This window comes from Odocoileus virginianus, chromosome 22, assembly GCF_023699985.2.
Source record: "Odocoileus virginianus isolate 20LAN1187 ecotype Illinois chromosome 22, Ovbor_1.2, whole genome shotgun sequence".
NCBI classification, from domain to species: Eukaryota; Metazoa; Chordata; class Mammalia; order Artiodactyla; family Cervidae; genus Odocoileus; species Odocoileus virginianus.
The window spans coordinates 32,673,478-32,698,945 of record NC_069695.1 but is presented as its reverse complement, the minus strand read 5'-3'; the positions used below and the strand labels follow the sequence as shown (position 1 = coordinate 32,698,945).

The window sequence follows — 25,468 nt, the reverse complement described above, 5'->3', positions numbered from 1 at the left end:
TATGATAAGGATATAGAAATTAAAACAACATTGTTATGATGTGAAAATAGGCAGAAAGGTCTTTAGGAAAAAATATATGTATGCATTTGAATGTATGTGTTTTATAAATTTAATATATGATAAATGTGGCACTTCAAATCTGAGATGAAAGGGATGGTTGCTTGGAAATGTACTGGACATTAGGTTAGCTATTTAAGAAATTAGAGCCCTGTCTTAAATAATCTAAGTAAATTTTATGTAAATAAGTTAAATAAATATTTAATAAATGAAACCATCAAAATAGCAGAAGAAAATATTGGTTAATGATATCAGCATTTCTCAGGCTCAGCACTCATGAAAATTGGACTGGATGAATCTTTGCTCTGGGGGCTGTCATGTGCCTTGTAAGCATTTTTAGCACCATTCTTTGTCTCTCTCCACTAGATGTAAATAGCACCCTCACAGTCATGGCAGTCTGGAATATCTCAGGACCGGAGGGGACAAAAGCACACCTCCATCAAACCACTGATCTGTATCTACTCAACAAGGAGCAGAACACCCAAGAATGAACTCACAAAGGAAATCTTTTAAAATGCTTGCTACATAAAACAAACAAACAAAAAAAAACTAGTACCTAAACCATAGAATTGAAATTCAGGCAACATATTAGGAAATATATAGCATAAATGACATTCACATTGCATAAAAAGCAGTCAGTAAGATGACTGTCACAGGGCTTCCCTGGTGGTCTAGCGGTTAAGAGTCCACCTGCCAGTGTAGGGGGACACAGGTTCATCCCTCTCCAGGAAGAGCCATGTGCCTTGGGGCAGCCAAGCCTGGTCCACCACAACTACTGAGCCCAAATGCCTTGGTTACTGGAGCCCGTGCTCCGGCAACAAGAGGAGCCACCACAATGAGGAGCCCAAGCACCCCAACAAGGAGTAGCCCCTGCTCACTGCAACTAGAGAAAGGCCATGCACAGCAGCCAAGACCCAGTGCAACCATGAATAGATACATAAATCTTGAAAAGACAACCATCACAGTAGAAAAATGGGTGAGGGACACAAGAAGACAGTTCATAAAAGAAAAACTCTATAAATAGCCTGATAAATATCAAAAAATTTTCACAAGCATAAATAAATGCAGGTTACATGCTTTACCTTTAATACTGGTAGGCGTTAAACCTAGTCAGCATGGGTATGGGGAAACAAGCTCATAAAGTAGAAATATGAAGATGTGTAACACTCCCGATTTAGCGCACACACACGCATAACACGCGTGAAGTATTGGGCTGGCCAAAAAGTTCATTTGGGTTTTTCATTACATCTTACAGAAAAACCTGGACAAACTTTTTGGCCAACCCAATACAATAGGCAACACATATTAGACCTTTCAAATATATACACAGCTTTGTTCATGCATTCTGTTTCTGAGACGTTATCCTAAGGAAATAAAGTGTGAAATGTTTATTGCAGTACTATTTATAAATGTTAAAAATTGGGAAATCCCATCTGCCTAACAGTAGGGAATTGGTCAAATAAATTAAGGCATATCCATGTATAATGGAATATGTTAGGTCAGTATTAATATTAATGGAGTATATGCACAGGAAAATGGACAAATTACAATGAGAAGCAGAGCAGTAAAATTGCATATATATTGATAAATATCCCTGAGATAGACTAATACACTTGTTTCTTTTTTTAGAACAGGAATTTAAATTTTTGAATTTCAGTGGTGCAATAAGCATAGTAAAATTAGTTTTGCTTAAAACATCACTCAAGAATTTTTCATTTTTATATTAAAAGTTGATTAACAATTTTGTATTACTTTTAAGTGTACAGCAAAATGATTAAATTGTATGTATACATGCTATCTACTCTTTTTAAAGTTCTTTTCCCACTTAAATTATTGCAGAATATTGAGCTGAGTTCCCTGTGCTGTATAGTAGGTCCTTGTTGGTTATCCATTTTCAATATAGCAGTGTACACATGTCAGTCTGAACTCCCCAGTTGACCAACCCCTCACCCCCAGCCCTTCCCTACTGGTAACCATAAGTTTGTTCTTTAAGTCTGTTTCTGTGTTGTAAATAAGTTCATTTGTGTTAGAGTTTTTTTTTTAGATTCCATGTATAAGTGATATCATATGATAATTTGTCTTTGTCTGACTTAATTCATTTAGTATGATAATTTCCATGTCTATCCATGTTGTTGTAAATGGCATTATTTCATTCCTTTTAATGGCTGAGTAGTATTCCAGTGTATATATGAACCAGTGTTTGGGCGGTTTTTCTGGCCTATGGTTATTCAGCAGTTAGGTGTGATTTTGGTGTTTTCATAAGAAGTTGCACTCACATCCTTCTACTCTGCCATCTTGTCTTTTCTTTCCATTTTTAAAATTGTCAGCAGGTTATCTTCAGTGACTGGTTAGGGCGTATAGACTTTGCTCATTTTTGTATCTGTATTTTCTAATAATTCTTCTGATGAATGTGAGTAGTTTGTATAATCCTTTGTCCCAACTTTAGAAAATTTAATAAAATTAGCAAAACTTTAAAGGTAAAATATTAGTAGAATTTTAGTAGTTCAAAAGCTATTTTCTACATTAGTATTTATGGATGTATTTGTATAATTGAAAAAGATACAATGATAAAATTAAAGTCCCAAAATAATTATCTGCATGGTATAATACATAGGGAAAAAAAACCAAAAGGATGTTTATCAAACCATTAACCATAGTCATCAGACTCGTGGGTGTTATTTTCTTCTTATGTTTTTCTTCTGTATTTCCCAAGATTTTACTAAGGAATACAAGGTACCTTGTTCTTCTGGGGAAAAAAAAGTGTTTTTAAAAGTCTAAACTAACATCATCCTATTATTGTTAACCACATACATGTTATAGGAGAAATGGAGTGTCTAAATTTAGTATTAAAACAGCATTTTCCTTTGTGCATGCACATCTATGTCTTAATATCAAGTTGTCTACTTCTCCATGCAAATAAACTAAAGAAAACAACCCTGAGATTTGATTTATCCTATCGTAGGTTGCTTCGGGTGAATGCAATGAAGACACCGAAGTTTACAACATCACCCTGTGTACGGGGGATGAACTCACTCTAATGGGCCAGGCAGAAATCCTTTATGCAAAGACTTTCAAGGAGAAGTCACGACTCAACACCATCTTCAAAAAGATTGGGAAACTCAATTCCATCAGCAAGCTGGGAAAAGGCAAAATGCCCTGCCTCATTTGCATGAATCACCGGACCAACGAGAGCATCAGCCTCCCATTCCAGTGCAAGGGCAGGTTTAGCACCCGAAGCCCCCTGGAGCTTCAGATGCAGGAGGGTGAGCATACCATCCGCAACATCGTGGAGAAAACCAGGCTCCCCGTGAACGTGACCGTGCCCAGCCCGCCGCCCAGGAACCCGTACGACCTGCACTTCATCCGCGAGGGGCACCGCTACAAGTTTGTGAACATCCAGACCAAGACCGTGGTGGTCTGCTGTGTGCTGCGAAACAACAAGATTCTCCCGATGCACTTCCCTCTGCACCTGAGCGTCCCAAAGTTTAGCCTCCCGGAACACCTGGTCAAGGGAGAGGGATGGCCCGAGACCCTGGTCCATCACTGGCTGGGGATCTGCCAAGAACAGTTCGACATCGATGAGTATTCACGGGCGGTCCGCGACGTGAAAACCGACTGGAACGAGGACTGTAAGAGCCCCAAGAAGGGCCGGTGCGCCGGCCACAACCACGTGCCCAATTCCCTTAGCTACGCTCGCGATGAGCTCACCCAGTCCTTCCACCGGCTCTCCGTCTGTGTGTATGGCAACAATCTCCATGGCAACAGCGAGGTGAACCTCCACGGCTGCAGGGACCTGGGGGGAGAGTGGGCCCCCTTTCCTCACGACATCCTACCCTATCAGGACTCGGGGGACAGCGGGAGCGACTACCTTTTCCCAGAAGCTGGTGAAGAATCTGCAGGCATGGCAGGGAAGTCGGAACTTCCTTATGAAGAGCTGTGGCTGGAGGAAGGCAAGCCCAGCCATCAGCCTCTCACTCGCTCCCTGAGTGAGAAGAGCAGATGTGACCAGTTCCGAGGTTCTGTCCGGGCCAAGTGCGCAACCTCTCCCCTTCCTGTACCCGGAGCGCTGGGTGCAGCGGTGAAATCTGCCGAGATCGCCCTACCTCCGCCTCCAGTGCCTCCCAAATCTGAAGCCGTAAGTCCTTTCTGTTTTGGGGGTGATGGGCCAGTTCTTCTGTCTCTCTGCTCAGTCCTCTGCTAATTTACTTTCTTTCTTAAAGAAAGGAAAACTCCCCAATGCAAGGTGATCAGAATGAGCAATTTGCTGAATTTGGAGTGAAATAGAAATTTTTTTTTTTTAACCAGTTGGGAGTTAAGAGTTTAACTTTATGTTTGATGAGAAACGTGTGTGTATGTGTGTGTTAGTTGCTCAGTCATGTCTGACTCTTTGCGACCCCATGGACTGTATAGCCCACCAGGCTTCTCTGTCCATGGTATTTCCCAGGCAAGAATACTGGAGTGGGTTGCCATTTCCTCCTCCAGGGGATCTTCCTGAGAAGCTCTTTTAAGAGAGTTTTATTAGGAGAGGTGTAAATATGCTGCCTAGAAAACAGAAAATAGGGAGGAAAAAGCAGAAGGCTGAGCAGAGAAAAGGTATGAACTTGGTAACAGGTAATGGAATGATGATGCCCTGAGCTCCAGCGATCGGTAGCAGCAGATGGCAGGGAAGAATGAGCTGCTTGGGAACATTTCAGAGATGCAACTAGCAGTATTACTGATAAATTGGGCGTGGGTAGTGAAGGAGAGAAATCAGGAGACACTCTGAGATGTGTAGCCTGAGCAGCAGAGTGGATATTAACACCACTTAGACTGAAGGAATAGATTTATTTGGTGGGGGAGGAGGATCAAGAGATGTCTGTCAGCATCATTTGTAACTCTCTCTTCAAAGTTACATTGAGATCAGAGTGTCATGGATGTGCTCATGCACACACATTGAGAGCAAAGCATCATGGGTGTGCTCACACATACATATTGAGATCAGAGTGTCATGGGTGTGCTCACCGACAGTGCATTGAGATCAGAGTACTATAGGTGTGCTCACTTACACACATTGAGATCAAAGTATCATGGGTGTGCTCACACACACTCATTGAAATCAGAGTATCATGGGTGTGCTCACACACGCTCATTGAGATCAGAGTATCATGGGTGTGCTTACCCACACCCATTGAGATCAGAGTGCCATGGGTGTGCTCACCCACGGGCATTGAGATCAGAGCATCACAGGTGTGTATGCTCACACACACACATACACAGACCCAGAGCAGAACCAGGGGCCAATGTGGTTTTGTTCACCACCTCAAACAGCTCACTCAGAGCTTGAGGAGGCATCTGTCAAATTGTAATGGAAAAAGATCATATAGAATAGGAGAAAGGGCCTCTGTTTTGACCATGTTCTTTGATTGACGGGTACTCTGAACCTTCTTGCCTCACTTTTTTTATCATGGATTTCATTATATCTGAAGGGAAAAAGCACTCGAGGCATCAGATATAATTCTGTTCATTTATTTGATAGTATCTATGGCAGTGGTTTCCTTTTTTTTCTATCTCTAGCAGAATCCTTCTTTTTTAAAGGAAAACTTATATGAACCACAATAAATAGAAGAATTACAGTCAAAACCCATCAGATTGGAGGGCTGGGGTTCTCCCATAGACCTGTCCACTCTGCTCCCACCAGGTGGCCTCAGGGCACCCCTCTGGAATGACCGGGCTGTGCAAAGCTTTGCTTCAAACCATGGAGTTACTGGGCCACATGCTACACATGCTGGAAGAATCACCATCAGTAACCCCAGAAATAATGATTTTGGACTCCAGTAGCTTCCCCTTTTGTAGGGAAGGTAACAAATGAAAAGAGAGGACGACTATGGAGGTTAAAATGTGAGAGGTATACACAGGTCATATAGAGGAGAGTTCAGAGGAGAAAACTTTCTGATTGGGCAGGAGAAGCCTTCATGGAGATCATGGGATTTCAGATGAGCTGAGGGTGTACACGTGAATCGGAATCCCTTCCTGATCAAGGGGAAGATCCCCTGGAGAAGGAAATGGCAACCCACTCCAGCACTCTTGCCTGGAAAATTCCATGGACAGAGGACCCTGGCGGGCTACAGTCCACGGGGTCTCAAGAGTCGGACTTGACCAGCATGCACATACTGAGGCATAAGCCCGGAAGGGGGTGTGGAATATTTGGGGGAATTCTTGGTGGAGTCAGAGTCCTTGGTTCTTTTATTCATGTCGGATGGTATTCCTCAAAAAACAGGTCAGAGGTAAGGGGAGGTAAGAGGTACTCTGAGCAAGTACTTTAGGCAGTTAGAGGACTGTTTCAGCCCAGCTGTATATTTGATGTTGCTTGAAGCTTAGAGTCCTTCTCTTCAACGGGAACGTGATCACATGAACTTTTCCTGTAGAACTCTGCTCCCACCTGGCACATAATGGGGAGTCCTGTTTGTTGACTGACTGGTTGACTCATCCAGTATGGTCACACCCAGTTATTTATGTAACCAAGTCTTGAGGTAGGAAACTGGCGATGCTTGTTTTCACTGTGGCTAATGGAAGATGAGTAAGAGCATAAATATTAAGAGGCCCTATCTTGACCTTGGTCCTAAAAGAAAAATGTTAAGAGTTAAATTTGAAACTGAAAGCAAATCTCACAGCAGAATGAAAGGTTTGGGACTCCAGTCTAAGCTGTAATTTCTTACGACATGAGAGAACCTTCTTAGAGCATATTCAGTGTTTATATAGAAAGCTCCAATCATAAAGGCGTTTTATAAACACCAGAAATTACTTTATTTTCCTCTTTTAAGAATCATGCATTTCGAATGAAGTCATATATTTTATTGGTTCTGTGGCCATGAAACAGGTTTTCCAGTTTTAGGATGTGCGTGGGATCCAGAGAATGTCATGACTGTTAGATGTGGCTTCAACTTGTAGTTTTTAAAAGAGAACTTTAATGGGGCATAAATTCAAGTGCTCCCACAGAATCAAATAAAACTCCTTTGGATAGTGACAGTGGGGTGTGTCCAGAGAGAGAGATGGGCCATGTGTCTCACAGCTATCCTTCTAATAATTAAAGATGGTAATAAGCTTTCCCGTGAGGCCATTTTCAAGTAAGGCGTTATCTGGGAAAGTGACAAATCCCATCAGGTCTTCAGGAACAGAAGATACTGGAGTAACAGAACAGAGTCAAAGAAGGCATATCCTCCTTATAAAAAGAAACAAAGCTGGTAATTGGTGAATGAACTCTTGGCAACAATCCATGGCCTGGTCTTACTAAGATCTACAGGGACAGTGGCTCACTGCAGGGTGTGTCAGCCTGTGCTTTTTCTTTTTTGTCACCACCTGCTTCAGGGTCCTTTGTTGTTGTCTAGTCACTAAGCACGTCCAACTCTTTTGACCCCATGGACTATAGCCCACCAGGCTTCTCTGTCCATGGAATTCCCCAGGCAAAAATACTGAAGTAGGTTGCCATTTCCTTCTGCAGGAGATTTTCCCAACCCAGGTCTCTTGCATTGCAGGTAAACTTTTTACCAATGGAGCCCCCAGGGAAGCCCCCTGAGTTATATCAAATATCTGCACTATTTCTCCACATTTTGATGGTCTTTGTTTCTGTAAAAAATTCTGAAAAAAATGTTCTCCTTCAACAGTAACACTTGTTGTGTTTCCAACAGTGAGCTGCAGTTCCATCATCATCCAAGTTAATTTTTTGACCATTTTCCTGCCCATATTCTGGAATGGGAAACTAGGCTGTGGGGCCAAACAGAAAATCCTCAGTGGAGGGGTAATCAGTTTAACCCTGTTAATGTACTTTGTACTTGATGTGGCTGCTTAGAATTATGCTCTAGTCCAGCAGTTCCCAACCTTTTTGATACCAGGGACTGGATTTCATGGAGGACAGTTTTTCCACAGACCAGGGTTAGTCAGGGTGGTTTCTGTTTCACTCACCGCTCCCCTCCTGTACAACCCGATTCCTGCTCTGGCCTGTATCTTTGTAATGATCGTCAAATACAAAGGTTTTTCTCTTTAAGTGGTCCATGGCCTGTGGGTTAGAGACCCCTGTATCTTTGTAATGATTGTTGAATAAAAAGGTTTTCTTCTTTAAGCACAAAAACCTGCTGCTTCTCTTTCCCAGGAATAAAAATCTTTTCCCCTCCCTAACTGGAACATCCAAGGGAGGAGTAAAGAGCTCCTGGTTCCAGGCACAAAAGAGATGCGGCCACTTCTGTGCTTTAAAATTGCTGCAGACAAGCCCAAGCTGGGGACTTGCCCAGCTAGCTGAGGGATGACATTTTCATTTTTTAAAACTGTGCCTGCTTAGCTGCTGGTGCTAAGTCGCTTCAGTCGTGTCTGACTCTGTGCGACTCCATAGTTGGCAGCCCACCAATCTCCCCTGTCCCTGGGAAACACTGGAGTGGGTTGCCATCTCCTTCTCCAGTGCATGAAAGTGAAAAGTGAAAGGAAAGTCGCTCAGTCGTGTCCGACTCTTAGCGACCCCATGGATTGCAGCCTACCAGGCTTCTCCATCCATGGGATTCTCCAGGCAAGAGTACTGGAGTGGGGTGCCATTGCCTTCTCCGTAAAATTGTGCCAAGTGCCCTCAAATCAGAACGACCTGACAGTTCCACTTAAGTGGGTTATCCTTAGTTGGTTCCTATGTTCTAAACACATCCTCTTATTTCGTGACATTGTGGCCCTCATTCCATAATTTTAATTTTCTGGCTGTTGGCTGATAATGTCTAAAATATTTACCCAGATACATTCTATAAGTGGCAGTCTTCAAGAGCTGTCTTTTTTTAAACCTCTTTGGAAGATGCCATTTTGGAGAGCAATGATGAGAAAGCTTGACACTGCTTGAAATTCTAGAAATAGAATGTTTGACTTTCAGACTATTCTGGTTTATGTGATGAATCACAAATCAGTATCAGAACTACAGGATCACAACTTGTCTATAGCTACCTGTGCAATAGTATCAAACCTGAGGACCCCAGAATCCAGGGATTAATTAATATCCTCTTCCTGTCTGTAGTAATAGGGAAAAAAAAAATGCACTCTTGGTTGGATGTTAACATTACAGTGATTCCTAAGATTCATGAAAGGAATATCCTAAAAGGAGCTCTAGGTTATAAACCACTTGTTTAAAGCAAGTTTTACTGCAGTATGGATGGAGAATTTGTTAACCTTTGGAATGGCCCCCTTGACATTTGAGAAGCAGGATGTGGGGATTGAGTCATAAGATGGATTGGTAGCATACATCCACTGTTATAAGATTTTCGTTCATTTTAAATAAAGTTCCTGTAATGGAGTACACTGTGTTACTGATGCTTGAGGAAAATAAGACAGAAAGGATGAATTTAATCCAGATTCCACACTGGACTGAGTTCAGTAGGTGCTTGAAAAGACTGACTGGCTACACAGAGGTGATTTGGAGCATCTGAATCTGTTTCAGACAGGCTGAGCACCTGATGAGAAAGTGGAAGGAGACCCCAACGACCCTGAGTCTTCATTTCCCCTCTCAGTGGAGTTTCACCAGAAGCAGAGAGGAGTGACCTGCCACACTCTGTGACAGATAGAGGCACAGAGCATCGCATCTAAGAGCACATGTGGTTTTTCATCCTCCCCCTGCCCCTCAGTACTTTTCATAGCTTGGGCAAAATATTTCACTTCCTGAGTCAGTTCCTGCAAGACTTAATAATAACATCTTCCTTGCATTATTGTATTGTGCAAAGTACTTGGCAGTATTCCCTGGCACGTGGCAAGCATTAAGTAAGTAGTAGCAATACCTCGATAGGAGATGGATTCTTTTTTTAGGGTCAGATAGAAAATAAGTTTTTGGAGGTTATTTCCTCTGTCCTTCCTTACCTAAGGTATAAAGACTCCCCAGAGAGTCATGGAAACTAATGGGGACAAGGACATCTACCTCCACAGCCAGGCCAGCAAAGACTCCTGACTCCCGGGCAGGGGACAGTCATCCCTGCCTTCCCAAAGTGCCTGTGAGTTTCATTTTCCTAGTTTTTTAAGATATCCCAGGAACCTTACGGGGTTTAAAAGTAGCAAAACCTTCTTTTCATCTGAGTTTTAAAATGTCTACTTGATAAGCTGTATGTTACAGTTATCTAGCTGTGAAGCCAAAATTGTAATCGTCATAAACCAAGAACTACAGAAATGCTCGGCCACCTATGGACCCCAATAATATGTAATCCTTTCATGGGAGACCTGGGGACTTTGTAGAACTAGAGAGTATCTATAAAAACACCACACGTGGTTCCAAGGCTACAGATGCACATCAAGAAACTCAAATTCCTGGGAAAACCTCTCTAGAAATATTAAAGCTGAGAAGTTGCCTTGGCTGATTCCATTAGGCATGGGTAGGGCTAGGTCATGGTGCTGCCGGTAGGATGTGGCCACCCTCCAGAATGAGGGCCCTCACACGGCTACCTAAATTAAGGGGAAAATCATAAAATATATTGTTTAAAAGCTGAGAGAAGTGAAGAATCTATTCTACTCTACTGCCAATAAACACTGAGCAAAGAGGCAACAGGCATGCATAGTAAAAACAGCCCTTGCACCAAAAATATTAACCTTACACAGGTTACACAAGGATGTTCCCACATACAAATAGCCCTCCATGCCCATGGTAGATAATTATTTCTCCTAAATTCATAGAGTAAGAGAAATAGAAGTAAAAATGAAGAAACAGAGGAAACACTCCCAATTAAAAGATCAGTAGAATTCCCCCTGAAAGAACCAACAATGAAACAAACTCTTCAGTCTCACAGACACCAAGTTAAAAGGAGATAGTGAAAATACTGAGGAAATTAAGAAGAGTTATCAATTGGAATTCAGATTACGGTAAAGGGGAACTAAAAGCTATAAAGAGGAGTGAAAAAAATTAGAAAACTCATTTGCTGAGGTGAAACCTGAGCTAAAGGCAATGAATAGTAGATTGCATAATGAAGAATGAATAAATATTCTGGAATATAGAATAATGGAAATCACCCACTCAGAAGAAGCCAAATGAAAAATTTTAAATGAAAGCAAAGTAAGAAACCTATGGGAAAATATAAAGCATGCCAATCTATGTATAATAGAGATCCCAAAAGGAGAAAAAAGAGAAAAGGGGATTGAAATTTTATTTGGAGAAATTATGGCTGAAAACTTCTCAAACCTAAAGAAGGAACAGATATCCAGGTATAGGAGGCATAAAGGGTCCCAAATAAGATGAACCCAAACAGACCTACACCAAGATATAATAGAAATGGCAAAAGTTAAAAAGAGGATTCAAAATAGGCAGTAACAGAAAAACAGATTTAATTACAAGGGAACCGCCATTAGTTTATCAGCTGATTTCTCTACAGAAACATTTGCAGGCCAGAGGAAATAGCAACATGGGGGAGATATGCAACCTCGGATACTCTACCCTGTAAAATTATCATTTAGAAGACAAAGAATTTCTCAGCAGAACAAAAACTAAAAGAATATAGCAATACTAAATCTATCCTAAAAGATATAATGAATGGTCTTCTCTAAATAGAAAAGAGGCAAGAATATATAGGAAAGAGAAAATCACAATTGGAAAAGTAAATCACTTAAATAAGCCAGTACACAGATTTTTTTAAAGATCAGGAAGTTTTTGTGAAAGCAATGACAGCCACAATGAATAGCAAAAGGGTAAACATGAAGATGTTAAAGAAGACATCAAAATCATAAAATGTGGGGGGAGGAGAGAAATAAAATGTAAATATTTTTAGAATGTGTTTGAGGTATTTGACTACCAGTCTAAAGCAAGTTGATGTAGGAAGGGGTTAAACTACTTGAAAAGCAAAATAACAACAAATGGAAACATTCAGTAGATTTACAAAAATCGAAAAGGAGAGAACACAAGCATAATGTAAAGGGAAATCATAAACTACAAGAAGAAAAACAAACAAAAAAAAATCAACTGGAAAGTAAGTTTTTAAGTGGCAATAGATACATATCTATCAATAATTATTTTAAATGTCACTGGTTTAAATGCTGCAATTAGAAGACAAGGGAGGGCTTCTCTGGTGGTCCAGTGGTTGGGAATCCACCTTTCAATGCAAAGGACATTGGTTTGATGCCTGGTCTAGGAGGATCCCACAACTACTGAGCCCATGCACTGCAACTGCTGAAACCCAGGCACCTGGAGCCTATGCTCTGCAACAAGAGAAACCACTGCAATGAGCAGCCGGCACACCACAACTAGAGAAAGCCTGTGTGCAGCAACCAAGACGCATCACAGCCAAAAACAAGAGATGACTATGGATGGCAGCAAGGGAGTGATAGACTGGAGTGAAATATATGAAACAAGAGCCTACAATATGTTCCTTACAAGAGACCCACTTTAAGGCAAATGACACACATATACTGAAAATGAGGGGGTGGAATAAGATATCTTATGCAAATGGAAATGAAAATGGGGATCACACTATTCATATCAGACCAAATAGATTTTAAAACAAAGGCCTTAAAGAATGTTAAAGAAGAACACTATATAATGATAAAGCAATCAGTACAAGAAGAGTATATTATACTTATCAAAATATTTGCACCCAATGTAGGATCATCCAAATACATAGACAAATACCAAAGGACATAAAGGGAGAAATTGATGGGAATACAATAACAGGAGACTTTAACACCCACTCAATCAATAGATCTTCTAAACAGAAAATCAGTAAAAGACACTACACATTCTTTTTTAGTATAGTATACAGGGAACATTTTCTAGGATTGACCACATACTAGGCCACAAAACAAGCCTCAATAAACTAAAAGAGTATTGAAATTATTTCTGATCATAATATCTAAGCCTTTTCTCAGACCATAACAGCATGAAACTAGAAATCAACTACAGAAAAATAAGAAAATTGATTACATGGAATCAACATGCTACTAAAAACCAGTGACTCAACAACAAAGTCAAACAGGAAATCAAAAAATACCTTGAGATAAATGACAATAAAAGCAAAACCAAACAAAATCTATGGGATACAGCAAAAGCAGTTCTTAGAATAAAATTCATAGTGGTACGTGCCTTTCTCAAAACATAAGAAAAATTTCAAACAACCTAATCTACCACCTAAAAGAATTAGAAAAAGAGCAAACAAAACCTAAAGTGAGAAGAAAGAAGGGAGGGAATAATAAAGATCAGAGGAAATAAATAAAAGATTTTTTTTATAAATAGAAAAAAGATCAACAAAACAAAGAGCTGCTTCATTGAAGAATAAACAAACTTGACAAACCTCTGGCCAGGCTCACCAAGAAGAAAGGAGCAAGGACCCAAATATACAAAATAAGAAATGAAAAAGGAGAAATAACCAATACCAAAGAAATTCTAAGAAACCGTAAGAGAATACTGTGATCAATTATATGCCAATAAATTCAACAATCTAGAAGAAATGGGAAAGTTTCTAGAAACAGGCAGCCCACCAACACTGAATCAAAAAGAAATAGATAATTGGAACAGACCAGTCACTAGAATTGAAATGACATCTGTAATTTAAAAACTCCCTATAAACGAAAAGTCCAGGACCAGATGATTTCACATGTGACTTCTACCAAACATACAGAGAACTCATGCTGATCCTTCTCAAACTCTCCCAGAAGATTGAAGTGGAAAGCACCCTCCTAAAGACATTCTATGAAGCCACCATCACCCTGATACCAAAGCCAAAAACAGTACCAGAAAAGACAGTTACATGCCATTATCTTTGGTGAATATATATGCAAAAAATCTCAACAAATTATTAGCAAACCCCAAATCCAACAACACAAGAAAAGATCATACATCTCAAGCCCTGGCAGCACAGCTCAGGAAACCCCCCTGCACTGCAATGAAGACTTGGCACAGCCAAACAAAACAAAAAATATCAAAACACCACAACCAAGTTGGATTCATCCCGGGGTCACAAGGATCGTTCAATGTATGCAAATTAATCAGTGTTATGTACCACATAACAAAAGACAAAAACCACATGATGACTCAACAGATGCACAAAAAGCATTTAATAAAATTCAGCATCCATTCACAATAAAAATTCTTACCAAAGTGAGTATAGAGGGAAGATACTTTTCAATATGATAAAAGTTATTTATCACAATCCCACACCCAATATAATACTCAACTATGAAAAGCTGAAAGCCTTCCCACTAAATCCTGGAATAGGACAAGGATGCAAACTGTATTCAAGATAGTATTGGAATTCCTAGCTACAGCAATCAAACAGGAAAAAGAAATAAAAGATACCCAAATTGGAAAAGAAGAGGTAAAACTGTCGTTATATGCAGATGATATGATACTATATATAGAAAACCCTAAAGACTCCACACAAAAACTACTAGATTGATAACATGAATTCAGCAAAGTAGCAGGATACAAGATGAATATTAAAAAATTTGTTGCATTTCTTTACACTTAACAATGAACTATCAGAAAGGGAATGTGAAAAAAAAAAATCCCTTTTAATTGCATCAAAAAAAATAAAATACTTAGCAGTAAACCTGACCAAGGGAGTGAAAGACCTATATGCTGAGAACTGTAAAACATTAATAAAGGACACTGAAGATGATTCAAAGAAACAGAAGGATACTCCCATGCTCTTGGATTGGAAGAATTAATGTTGTTAAAATGGCCGTACTACCCAAAGCGATCTACCCATGTAATGAGTATCCCTATGAAATACTCAAGACATGTTCCACAGAACTAGAACAAATAATCCTTTTGGAATCACAGAAGGCCCAGAATTGCCAAAGCAAACCTGAGGAAAAAGAACATAGCTGAAGGCATAATGCTCCCAGACTTCAGGCAATACAGAAAAGCTTGTTGTTATATAGTTATGGAGTTGTATCCAACTCTTTTGCAACTCCATGGACTGTAGCCCATCAGGCTCCCCCTGTCCATGGAATTTTCCAGGAAAAGAATACTGATGTGGGTTGCCATTTTCTTCTCCAGGGAATCTTCCCAACCCAGGGATCAAACCCACGTTTCTTGCATTGGCAGGTGAATTCTTTACCACTGAGCCACCTGGGAAGCCCAGTACAAAGCTACAGTAATTAAAACAGTATGGTACTGGCACAAAAACTGACATATGGATCAGTGGAACAGAATAGAGAGCCCAGAGATTAAATCCACAAAACCTACAGTCAGTCTTCAACAGAAGAGGCAAAAACATACAATGGAAAAAAGACAATCTCTTCAACAAATTGTGCTGAGAAAGTTAACAGCCACATGTAAATCAATGAAGTTAGAACACATCCTCACACCTTACACAAAAATAAACTCAAGATGACTTCAAGACTTAAATATAAAACATGACACCATAAAACTAAAAGAAGAGAACATAGGCAAAATATTCTCTGACATAAATCATACCAATGTTTCCTTAGGTCAGTCTCCCAAGACAATAGAAATAGAAACAAAAATAAACAGGTGGAACCTAAGCAAACTTACAAGCTTTTGTACAATAAGGGAAACCATAAGATGAAAAGATAACCTACAGACTTGGAGAAAATACTGCAAACAATGCAACTGAGAGGGGCTTAACTTTCTAAATATACAAACAGCTCATATAACTTATGAACAGAAAGCAAATAACACAATTTAAAAATGGGCTGAAAAACTAAGCAGACAGATAGATGGCCAAAGGCATATGAAAATGTGCTCAATATCATTAATTATTAGAGAGATGCAAATCAAAACTACAGTGAGGTGTCAGAATGACCAGTCAGAATGACTGTCATTTAAAAATCGGCCAATCACAAATGCTGGAGAGGGTGTGGTAAAAGGGGACCCTCCTACACTGTAGGTGGAAATGTAAATTGGTGCAGCCCCTATAGAGAACAGTATGTCGGTTCTTTCAAAAATTAAAAATAGTTATTGTATGATCAATCCCACTCCTGAACATATATCCAGACAAGCTATAATTTAAAAAGATACATTCTCCCCAGTGTTCATAGCAGCGATATCTACAATGACCAACTCACAGACACAACCTAAATGTCAATCATCAGATGAATGGATAAAGAATATGTGGTACATATGTATAATGGAGTTCTACTCAGTCATAAAAAAAAGAAATAATGCCATTTGTAGCAACATAGATGGACCTAGATATGATCATACTAAGTAAGTCAGAAAGAGAAAAACAAATAACACATATACCATTATATGTGGAACCTATGACACAAATGAACTTATCTACAAAATAGGAGCAGACACAGGAACAGACTTGTGTTTGCCAAGGGGGAGGGCGGGGTGGGGAGGGATGGATTAGGAGTTTGGGATTAGCAGATGCAAACTATTATATACAGAATAAACAACAAGGTCTACTGTATAGCACAGGGAACTATATTCAATCCTGTGATAAACCATAATGGAAAAGAGTATGTACACATATGTATAACTGAATCACTTTTCAGCACAGCAGAAATTAACACAACATTGGAAATCAACTATACTTCAACAAAATTAATTTTTTTAAAAAATTGATCCTACTCTGAATTTTTGTCTTTGGGCTTTCTCCTTCTGTTGAATATTAATATTAGAGAAGGCAAGTGGGGAGGGATAAAGTAGGAGCTTGGAAATAACATACATACACTACTATATATAAAAGATACAGTATATCTCTAATCCAATAAAAAAGTTAGGTGATATAAATTAAGCTAAAAAATAACTTAGGAAGGCACTAAAGGAAAGGTTTTCTTAAGTAAACCTGACATATTCATAGTCAAATTTAGATATTAAACAGGTTCATCTGGAAATGACTATTTACTTTTCAAAATAATTGCTCTACAAAAGGATTCACTCAGGATTCCACTAATTAACAAGGTCTCCTAAGGCATCTGACATTTAATTCATTTTAATTACAACCTTTGAGGAGTACTCGGTAAGCAAGGCATACCTGCGTTTCCCATTTGTTAGTTGAAATAACGACTGAATTATTACTGTATTCTAGTAATTTTGAAACTAATTGCCTTCAGTTTTATGTAAGTTATTTGTTTTTAAACAAAACCTTCTTGGCCAAGAAATTGTTTTCTCCGGTGTCTACTGAAAGTCTCAATGATTAGAATGTTAATAAAGTCACTGTAATATTCTCTGGGCTAGCCCTTGTTTCAAATCTGCACTCTTGGGTTTACCATTCGCACAAAATCACATTAATAGGAAGGTTATATCCTATTTCAGTGTATCTATCATGCATTATACTCCTTGCTCAGAGAAGGGCTTTATTCTCTGCCCCAATGGCATCATCTTTCTTCAGAGTCCAGGGAAGCACCCTGGAATTTAAACAAGTATTCTTTTCAGAGCTGCCGGCCCTTCTTGTTTCCCAGCAGCGGCCTCCTGTGCCCTCGGCCTTGACTCCTTTGCCCCAGGCCTGGAGGTTGGAGGCCATGGCAGACCCATGCCTGCCTTTGGTCCTTATCGTCCACATACACAATGGCAAAAAAGAAATGCATGCATCTGAGAATCAGGATTTCGACTGTAAATCATATCTACCCTTGCGTAATTCATCAAAGAGACGTTCATTGATGGCCACATTGTCATTCTAAAACTTGAATTTCTTTTTGGCCTAGAATACCCCTGATGGGTATGTGACAGGGTTGTGAACTCTTTGTATAAAAGCCTCTTTATAAATCAGATTTCTTAAGGCTGTAATGATTGTGTTATCTGGGAGAGAGAGTGTGGGAAGAAATGTAAAATACAGGGCAGAGGGCATGCAGTCAAGGCAAAGTTACAAAGTTCAGGGAAGCTTGGTTACAAAACTCCTTTCTTCGGAACACTGACATGATCTCCAAGTCAGCTTTTTAAGAGAAGAGAACTCACAGTGAAGGTGAGTCCAGTTTTAGATCAAGCTCACCTAGTGTCTGTTTTCGGAATTATTGTCAGCATAAAAGCGATGATCCTGGGTCTGCCTAAGATGGCTGCAGCCCTGGTGACCAAGCTGTGGTCTGAGCGCCAAGGTCTTTCATCCACAGGCATGGGATGCCGGATTTTAGACTGTAGACAAGGACTCACGGAGTCTTACTGATAGTTGCTTTCAGATCCACTGCTTGTATTCGAAAGTTGAGTAATTACTGCTATGGGCTTCCCAGGTGGCTCAGTTGTAAAGAATCCACCTGCCAATACAGGAGACCCGGATTCGATCCCTGGGTTGGGAAGATCCCCTGGAGAAGGGGATGGCGACCCACTCCAGTATTCTTGCCTAGAGAATTCCATGGACAGAGGAGCCTGGCGGGCTACAGTCCATGGGTTGCAAGAGTTGGACATGACTTAGCAACTAAACAACAGTCGCTGCTATGAAATTTTTTTTGCCCAGAAAAAGTTCAGCAAGGAACATGTCGTTGTAAGTATTCCATTTTCCTAAGCTGTCTCATTGGTCCAGTTGGTGAATGAATGGGGTGTGGAAGTGTCATTTCTTTCATAAGACAAGTATAGTGTTCTAAGAAGCTAAGACTTTCCAAGAAGCATCATCAGACTAAAAAAGCCCCCATTCCTTTGCTGAGTAGCTTCATAGGCACGCTGTGTGTCTTTTGTTTGTTGTGTTGTTTTAATCCCTAGAAAGTGTCAGAAAGAGAATGTCACAGAAGAAAGTATTTTGTATGTATAAGATACTCCAGTTGTATGTGTTTGAATTTTTGTCTGCTAAACATTGACATTTACCTGTTTCCAACCATGCTATAACACGCTTTGTATTTGTAACACATTCTCATGCATTGTCTTTAACATGTGACTATTTAGGGAGAAGACCTTGTTTTCCATTTTTCATAAATTATTGGTCCTTCAGATGGGGCTCAGTTCCGCCCACCAGCTTAAACAGACTTTCAGCTATGAGGAGTGAGGAGGAGAAAGGATCCTTTAAATGTCTATTCCAGGAGTCAGGAAACCAAGTTACACTTTCTGGAGAGTATTCTGAAAATAAAGAGTCCCACTCTGATGCATGAGATTCTGACCACAGGTTGGAACTGGGCTTTGATCTTGTCAACCACCTTCACATAGCTACATAAAGCTTTCCGAAGTCACTTATTCTACCGGGTGTGGTCATCTTTGCTCTGCTTGTGTGCTAAGTTGCTTCGGTCGTGTCCAGCTCTTTGTGACCCTATGTACCACAGCCCGCCAGGCTCCTCTGTCGATGGGATTCTCCAGCAAGAAGATTGGAGTGCACTGCTGTACCCTCTTCCAGGCGATCTTCCTGACGCAGCGATCAAACCTGCATCTCTTACCTGCAGTGGCAGGCAGGTTCTTTACCACCAGCGCCACCTGGGGCTCTTAGATAATAAGCTGCCGTTATTCTGGTTTAACGTGGCCGGTGCTGGCCCGGGGAACGCAGAGCACAGTGGGGAAGCGTGTTCTGTCTGTCCCTGGAGTCAGTGTACACTTGACCTCCGGGTCACGGGCGTGCATGTACCCACTCAGGCACGTTTTCAAGTGTCTTCCAGGAAAAAAGCCGCGCCCCCTTCAGTCCAGTATCCCTGCCTAGTGGCCCCTGCCCCTTCCTTCTCGGAAGGACTGGTCTGTCCTCACTAACTCCTCCCTGGCCTCCTGTTCCGGCTTTGCCTGCCCGGGAATCTGCTTCTGGTCTGCTCCCTCGACTGAAGCCTCATGTGCTAAGATCCGCAGTGACCTGCTAACTGTCACACATCTTCCCTACCTGCCCGGCCAGGCTGGCCGTCCCTGTCTTCACCCCATCCCTCTCCTGAGCTGTCCTCCCCACCGTCCGCTTCTGTGACGCCAGCAGGGCCTGTTCCCGGCCGTGAGCAGTGGGATGCGGGCCCTCTGCTTCTCCGCCTCGGTCTCCTCCTCTGTCGCCTCTTGGCGGTCCGGCCCTCTTCTCCTCTTCAGCTTCTCTCAATAGAACACTGAGCTCAAACTCTCTTCAACCCTGAACTCCTCGGTTTCTCCCAGCGCCCGTTCTTCTTCCTAAGTGTCTGTCTGAATCAATAGCACCAGGATTTGTCTCGCCTTCTGAGCCCCCAGACCAAATCATCATCCTGGGGGTGCTTTCCTGCCTCTCTCGTACACTCACGACTCCTTCCGCCTCCAGACTTCCTCAGCTTAATTTCCTATGAATTCGTCCTTCCCCTGCCTCTTGAATCATCCATGATCCTCCCACTGATCTGCGTTCCACCTTCTGTTACGGAACCTGTTTCTATCTGTGTCGTGTGCTGGCCTCCATCACCCCCCTCCCAGCTAATTCCCGGGGCTCCCCGTTCTTGTCAGCCCTACTCCGCACCCTCTCAGCGAGCCCGTGTGGGCACTCCGCACGGAACTGAACAAGTCAGTCATAAGTGGGATTCACGTTGTTTGTAGGGAAAGGGGAAGTGGCACATGTTCTTCAGACTCGCAGGGGCAGTGGGGTAGATGGTCCCTGCGGTCTGGCCGTTAGTCCACGGACGGACCCCTCCCACAGCTTCCTTCAAACCCCACTGGGGAACTGTGTGCGTTCGAGGCAGTCACTTGGCAATGCTGCGCTGAACAGATGCCTCATAGACTGGAGAGAAGTGAGGTTCTAGAAAGGGCGGAGCTCGCTATTCATCCTCTCAATAAATCAGCTCTCTGATTAGCCCTGGGTTGGCAGTCTGCACCTTGAACACTGGGGAGAAGTATCTTACTCCAGGCAGCGGTATCTTATCTCTATAAGATTGGGTCATTGAACATTGCTGTAGAAAAGGGACAAGACTTGTAAAGGGGCAAGGATGAGAAGATTGTGCAGGGTGGGCGTGGGGGTTATGCTGGAAAGGCTTTAGACCAGAGAACTGCTGGTAAAGCCAGGCTCTGGGTATGGGTGGGAGTTTCTAGCCCTAGATTCGTGCTGTGGATTGACCTCGTCATAACCAGGTGCCAGGAGCTGGGCTGTAAACACGCAAGCTACTCATCACCAGAGATCACTCACCAGGAGGCAAAAGTCACCCGTAACCTGTGATAGGTGGTGATACCTGCCTCAGACTCAATGCCATCTCCTTGCTTAGCTCCAGCCTTAGGGGGTTTATTCTTGGTCATCCAAGTACCTCTCCCCTCCTCTCCGCCTCCATGCTTCCCTAATGAAGCCACATTTCCCAGTTCAGAAATAACTGTCATTTTCACCGATAGCATGTCCAGGTTAGTGGTGGCAGAGTTGATGGTGGTCACTGAGACCAAGTCTGCTACACACCTTTTTTCCCCTAAATTGATACCAATATGAAGACACACACACAAAAATTAACATGTAGCCCAGATGACTTATCAATAACAGTTTCCACATAAAAATATAAAAGGCATTCTTATGGTACACGTTTAAAAATAAAATGCCCTGTGTTTGTCAGGTGACATCCAGTAACCTCTGCCTGGCATTCTAGGTGACATATTTGGGCCAGGGGTGACAAGTCCCCAAACTCTGCCATCCACAGAGCAGTAAGAACAATGACCACAGACCCTAGCATGTCCACTTTCCGGCTCCTTGAATATACATGGAGAGTGAGTAAATATAAACGGCATCTGTGCAGAGTTCAGAAGCAGCGACGAGTGCTGATGGCTGTGTGTGATGGTCGCAAACGGCACCTGTAAAGGTTAGGGCTGGGCCTTAGGTGGTGACGAGGGTGGGGGTGTCAGGGGGCAGTTGGAACTAAAGCAGAGGCAGGCAGGAAAAGTACAAGGAATAAGTTTAGGTGATACTGAACCTGCCCCACTGGAGGGACCTGTCATATAGCAGAGAGCAGGGGAAATACTAGAAAGATGGCATCAAATGGGAGGAAATCACCAGAAAGACTGCTGCAGGCCTCGGTGGGAGGCAGGAGAAGCGGGACTTTGTCCATAGTCAGAGGGGCCACTGGAGATGGGAAGTAACATGATGAAAGCCACATGCTGAGACTTTTAGAAGGAATGTGCTGAAAATGTAGCACTTCAGCATGAAACGGAATATGAGGGAAAACTGGAAATAGGGTGACTGGCCCTTGGGTCTTGTAAATTACCTTTGATTGTCAGATGAAATACATTTCAAGCCACAGCTACTTTTCTCTTGGATACAAATGTCCCATGATGAATTAAATCCAAAGGAAAATAGAATGATTTCTCTTGAAAGGATGTAAGAGTTAGAAAGTAAGATGGCACCATAAACCCTGTGATGTGTAACCTCAGAACCCCAAAGCATATATAATTTTTCCCATAAAATACGCTGCTGTCCAGCTTCCTTCGAGCACCCACATCTGCAGCCACAAGTTGAAAGTAACACGTGGAGACACATCTGTCTGCAGAGCTGTGAGCAGGGCTCACCCACCACGGCTGCCCTCCCACACCTGCTGGGCGAGGACGAATTTGTGCCTCCACCGTGTATGGCTCAGTTCTCATCCAGGACGGGGTCCCTCTGAAGTCAGGTTTTGTTTTAGTTTTAACTACCTTTGTCTCCAAAATGGGTTTCAGATAAGCCTAGTTCTTGAAGGCATGTGATTACACCCAAACTACCTTCTCAGCCCATTCCAGTATTCTTGCCCGGAGAATCCCATGGGCAGAGGGACCTGGCAAGCTGTAGTCCACAGGGTCACAAAGAGTCAGACACGACTGAAGTGACTTAACAACACTGCCTTCTCATCACAAGGGAAGAGCTCTTTTTTCTGGCCTCACGTTAGTATCTCCTCACTGATAGACACACACACACACACACACACACACACACACACACACACACACCCCTTTGTTCTTGAATTCCTTTCAAGAGTCATGTGGCCATCTCAGGAGCTTTCCATGTTTCAAGTGCTGTTTGGAGTTTAGCTGGAAAGGCTCTCAGTCAGCCAAGCTTACCTCACCAGGCCCTGTCACCTACTAACACCTCTTTTTATTAATAGTTACTCTTTCCACCCCCAACCTGTGGGGAAGCTCTTAGGACTGACTGCCCAGTTAGGCAAGGAGGAGGCAGAAGCAGCTGTCAGGTACCTTGAGTGCCTGGGGTTATGAGAGAAGAGAGGGCTTCCCAGAGGTCAAATTCAACTACACCTGGCTGCTTTTCTGTGTTCCAAGACCTAGATCAGCCAGTGATCCTATGGCAGAAACCAACACAATATTGTAAAGTCATATCCTTCCATTAAAAATAAATACATTTTTAAAATGGGATTGTAATTGACATCTTAGCATATCATCATTGACATCTAGGTCAGCGATCCCTAATTAAGTGTATTTAATGACTAATTCCAAAATTTAGAAATTTCTAAATCAGATTCAGCCTTAACCCTCATACTTCTCTCTAATCCCCTATTGAAAAGTGACTATTTTTAAAATAAAAAAAATGACAGACTCATCCTCTCACGTTTTCCATGATTCTTGTCACTCTCGCATAAACAGAACCAGGCACATCTATAGAAGTTACACCCATCCACCCTAGACTCTAAAGACATTCCTTAAGAAAGAAAAGAAACACAGTTGGCTACTTTACAGTTTGCTAGCAAAAGAGAAACACTGTTTTACTTATTTTGTAATTAGTCCATGCTTCCAAAAGTCAGGGAGGGGAGCAGCCAGCCAGAGCTTTTCAGTGTCCTGGTTGCTTCTCAGCTTCTGCAGAAGACCCCAAGGTGGGGCAAGAGCCCCCCCGGGCCAGCTTACAGGCCTCTCTCTTCCCCATCCAAACCTCATTTCCTCCACCACCACCTTCTTAAGAAAAGCTCCAAAGGGGAAAGCCTGCAGCTGGTGAAGAAAATCCGCTGCTCTGAATATTTTGTTTCAGCCTAAAGAGCTGCTGAGATGAAAACTTGTTATCTGGTGGGTCCTCTGTGTGGGAGCAGACCCAGGGAGAAATGCCAAAGGATGAGACCTAATGGCTTCCATTTCGCTTAGAGTTGAGATTTGCCGGGTCACCCGGGGTCACGTAACTGTTCTTAATGGCTGGTTTTCTACTGCAAGTGAATCAGGCCTTGGAAGCCAGTTCGAGGCCGGGTGTGGCGTAGGTGGTAGACAGTGTGATGTAACGGGAGCACATCTCACTTAGTCTTCAGCAAACTCCAAACCAAAAGGTAATAGGAGCTGTTATTTCATTGTCTTCACTACCCCAGGGCCCCTGAGATGGAGGAATTGAGGCAAGGGTGGGAGGGAAAAGGTGGAAACAGCCTAAAAGCAGGCAAAGCCTTTTTCTTTCTTTCTTTCTTCTTCTTTTTTTTTTTTTTTTTTTTTTAGTCAGAATTGGCTCAGTTTTTCTCTATGGAGTTAAGGCTAGAGTAGCTGAATCAGGTACAAACTGCCCCCTGCTGCCTGACACAGAGAAGTACATAAAATATCTGCTTCATTATAAAGAACCATGTTCTGAATGCCGACTGTGAATCGCAAACAAGCCGGGTGAAGGCAGGCTGCTGCTGGCACGGGTCACCTGCCTCCTCTCTGGTGGGAAGATGAAGGAGGGTGAGAGAGGCAGAGTCAGCTCTTACACACAGTACTATTTTGGGGATTTGGAGAGCTGCCTAATTCCACCATCTGCCGCCTTGTTTCTCAGAGTATGTATGGTCTGTGGTCCAGCCCGGCTTGCATCACCCGGGAGCTTGTTAGAAAAATGCAGAGCCTCAGGCCCCACCCTTGGTTACTGAGTCAGAATCCGCAAGAAACAGGATCCCCAGGGGATTGAGGTGCACATTTACCCGCGAGAAGCCGTGGAGGAGCTTTTCGATTAGACAAGGTCCGCTGTGCCCCTAAGGTTTGGATCAAGTCGAATTCAGCTTGAACAGTGAAGAAACACCACTCCCCGGGAGAATGGCATCCTCTAGTAAGCTTGTGATCTCTTTACACCCTTACTTTCTTCCTGCTCCTCTTTTCTGCGTCCCCACGGATCACCGGCGCCCTCCCTGGGCTGTCCTTCCCCGCTCCTTGCTACGTTTCAGCAGCATTTGCCAAACTGGTTTCTTGCAAAATCGCTCCACGTCTGGCAGCCCCGTCGGCTCAGGTCTCCCCTCCGCTCCATCCATCGCAGCTGGTGTCGCGTCAGAGCAGCCTCAGGCCCCTCCGGGTCGCGTGTCGCTAACCCCGCGTGTTCTCTTCTGCGCCAGGTCCGGGAAGAGTGCCGGCTCCTGAACGCGCCGCCGGTCCCGCCCCGCAGCGCAAAGCCTCAGTCCACCAGCCCCTCGGTCCCTCCTCGCACAGCCAAGCCGGCGCGGCCGCAGACTCGCTCGCCCAGCCCCACCTTGTCCTACTATTCTTCAGGGCTGCACGACATGTAAGTCCTATGCCAGCGCCCGCTTCCCCCACGGGCCCCTCAGCAGCCAAGGCCCCCGGTCCTTGCAGACAGTGTCAGGGAGCCGGCCCCTCTCCGCAGTGATAGGAAAGGCAGTTTTCCTCTTTTTATTTTTACTGGACGAGCATAGACCCTGTTGGTTCTGAGCTAGGATGGAGGAGCCAGTGGCATAAGCAGACTGCAGAGTCTGTGCGGGGTTCAGAGATAAGCCTAGCCAATGCTGC

General features: G+C 42.7%; 1 protein-coding gene across 3 annotated transcripts in view; it reads left to right on the top strand.

The window, feature by feature from the left end:
- The window catches only part of GAREM1 (GRB2 associated regulator of MAPK1 subtype 1), a 222,917-nt gene that overhangs the window by 191,134 nt on the left and 6,315 nt on the right, over positions 1-25,468 (top strand). For all 3 annotated transcript variants that reach the window (XM_070452795.1, XM_020906915.2, XM_020906907.2), the window contains 2 exons: positions 3,020-4,192; positions 25,060-25,226. In XM_070452795.1, the coding sequence (XP_070308896.1) occupies positions 3,020-4,192; positions 25,060-25,226 (1,340 nt within the window). The remainder of the gene's footprint in view (positions 1-3,019; positions 4,193-25,059; positions 25,227-25,468) is intronic.